This window comes from Crocodylus porosus, unplaced genomic scaffold, assembly GCF_001723895.1.
Source record: "Crocodylus porosus isolate Cpor-Errol unplaced genomic scaffold, CroPor_comp1, whole genome shotgun sequence".
NCBI classification, from domain to species: domain Eukaryota; kingdom Metazoa; phylum Chordata; order Crocodylia; family Crocodylidae; genus Crocodylus; species Crocodylus porosus.
This window is the reverse complement of record NW_017728951.1, coordinates 36,388,212-36,390,966: the sequence shown is the minus strand read 5'-3', so window position 1 is coordinate 36,390,966 and position 2,755 is coordinate 36,388,212. Positions and strand designations below refer to the sequence as shown.

General features: G+C 48.4%; 1 protein-coding gene across 1 annotated transcript in view; it reads left to right on the top strand.

The window, feature by feature from the left end:
* The window catches only part of LOC109324013 (beta-microseminoprotein-like), an 8,257-nt gene extending 6,899 nt beyond the window's left edge, over window positions 1–1,358 (top strand). Inside the window, exon 4 of the mRNA XM_019555734.1 lies at window positions 977–1,358. Within this exon, the coding sequence (XP_019411279.1) occupies window positions 977–1,106 (130 nt within the window). The 3' untranslated portion in view covers window positions 1,107–1,358. The remainder of the gene's footprint in view (window positions 1–976) is intronic.
* Window positions 1,359–2,755: the final 1,397 nt, after the last annotated feature.

The following is a 2,755-nucleotide window of genomic DNA, read 5'->3' as shown; positions in this document are numbered from 1 at the left end:
GAACCAGGAAGGGGCCAGGGATAGAAGTTTCATAAACCGATATGACTCAAATCAGTTAAGTCTGATACTACATTTAACCAAGTTTAAATAAACCTGGTTGAATGTAGTATCAGACCTAACTGATTTGGGTCAAACCGGTTTCAGCCATTTTGAAACTGGTTTATCTGCACTGAGCTTCTGTTACAGCTTTAAACCAGTTTCTGATCACTTAAACTGGTTTATGTTTAACTTATTTCCCTAGCCTTTGTGATCAAGTCACCTAGTTTCTCTGTGCCACAGTTTTCCATCTATGAAATGGGGATACCAGGACTGCCATAACTCACAGAAACATTGTGAGGATAAATACAGTAAAAGGCTATGTACTTTTTTACTTATGTAGTCCAGGCTTTGCATGCAGGGAGAGAAAGAGAGCTGTACATTGAAATGCTCTTTGTCAAATTTGCTTACATTCCAAAACTACAGCTTCTAGATTTGAGAGACAAGTTTAAAATCTTTGGAAAGTGATTTCTTTTCTTTCTAGCAGCAGTGCCTTAGGCATGTTATGTGAGTGACCTAGAAGGGGGAAGCAATAACATTCAAAAGCTAGCTAATAATTCCCAGATAAGACCCTCTAAATCCACAGGCTACTCCATCTCTCCAAGAGAAACCTCCAAGAAGCTTGACTATACCTCTCTACTTGGCTACATTGACACCCATCCATTAGAGAACAGACTGACTTTATTAGTAGATGTTTAGGATTGTGAATCCAAAAAAGATGACAAAGCCGGTAGGGAAATACATATCACCCGAGCGAGGGACTAACATTAGAGGGATGGGGGTGAGGAGGGGAACGCAATTAGGTTAGTGTGATCAATCAAGCAATGGTGATGAAAATTAAACAGTGAGAATGTGTATATTTCTAGAATAATTGATTACCTGAAATATTTTGCAGCATGCTTTTGACGGTGATGCTTGCATTTTTTCCCCACCTTCACAGTGTTCATTCCCCTGTCAACTATGATCGAAATATGTGTAGAATGGTTTTCAACAAGGACACCTGCAGCGTCAAAGTAGTGGAGAAAACTGACCCCTCCAAAGAATGTGAGGTCCACGGCTGGGTGGGCTAACAATGAACTGGCTCCAGATTTCTCTGCCTAGTGAATCTCCTTGCCCTGTGATGCATGGCCAGCTATGGGAAGAGTCCATTCTTTGATCTGAGCGAATGAGGTATTTTAAGTCATACTAGCAGCTTGCTTTTCTTCACCTAGTTGAATAGCAATGTAGTATATGATAATATACTGTATCTACTCCCATTTTATTTCTGTTCTGCATTGGCAAAACTGAGCTTTTCTTGAGAAAAATAAAATTTCTGACGCTTCGTTTGATTTTATTGTCTTGCCTTAATGTTTTATACCTCAGTAACAGTGGGCTCCTACTCAAACCTTTGAAGAGAGCATGCTTTCCAACACAGAGGCTCTACACCACAGACTGGCAATGCATGGCATGCAAGACCATTTTCCTTGGCATGCTAAAGCCAACCTAGACTGGGCAACTTCTGCCAACAGCTGCCCAGAGCTGAGGCTGGCTGCAGCTGGGAAGCTGCAAACAGCAGCATGGGGCTCTGCAGCCCCAGCACCAGTTCCACGGCTGTGGCAGCCGTGCTCGTACCAATGGGTGCATGGCCAGGAAGGGTCCTAGGGCAGCGTAACCCTGCTTCCTCCCATGCCACCTGCCCAGAGGCACGTGTACAGCTGCCACCTCCATGGAGCTGGTGCCGGGACTGTGGAGCCTGGCATAGCTGTTTGCAGCCTTCCAGCCACCTGCTACAGCTGCCCTGAGCCTGTGCAAGTTGTGGAAGGCAGCTGAGAGGCCGTGAAAGGCTGCACTGGGCTTCAGAGCCCCAGCACCTGCTCTCTGGTGGGGGCGGCAGATGCATAAGTGGCTCACAGTGTGTGGTAGGGAAAGGGCTGGGGCAACACAACCCTAGCTCCTATTCTGCCATCTGCCCAGAGGTGCATGCACAGTTGCCACAGAGACAGTGCCAGGGCTACAGACCCTAGGACAGCTGTTTGCAGCCTCTTGGCTGCCTACTAGAGCCCAGGTAGGCTGTGGCAGGCAGCTGGGAGGCAGCAAACAGCTACACTGGACTCTGCAGCCCTGGCACTGGCTCTGTGGTGGTGGTGGCTGCACATGTGGCTTGAAGCCTGGAGGCATTTGTGCAACCACCACCAGCAATGAAAATTGGGCCCCTTATGGCTCCCCCATCTTGGTACCCAAGTCAAGGCATGGGGGGAGGTTGGGGTGATTTGGGCACTCCAGCCTAAAATGTAGCTATAACCCCTGCTCTACTGTCTACTTTCAGGGTGGGAACAATCTAGATAGGCCTGCTACCCTTCTTCCTTCAAATCATGTAGTTGAGGGTTATTAAGAATGGGACTGATACTATACTTCCAGAAGGCCTTCGACACAGTGTCCCACCCAATTCTGGTGGGCAAGCTGAGGGACTGCGGTATTGATGAATGCATGGTCACATGGGTGGCAAACTGGCTTCAGAGGCGCACCCAGCGGGTGGTGGTGGACGGGTTGATGTCGACCTGGGAGGGTGTGGGTAGTGGAGTCCCCCAGGGCTCGGTCCTTGGGCCGGTGCTGTTCAACATCTTCATTAGCAACCTGGATGAGGGTGTGGAGAGCACCCTGTTCAAGTTCGCTGGTGACACCAAGCTGTGGGGTAAAGTGAATACACCAGCAGGCAGGGACTGCATCCAGGCAGACCTGG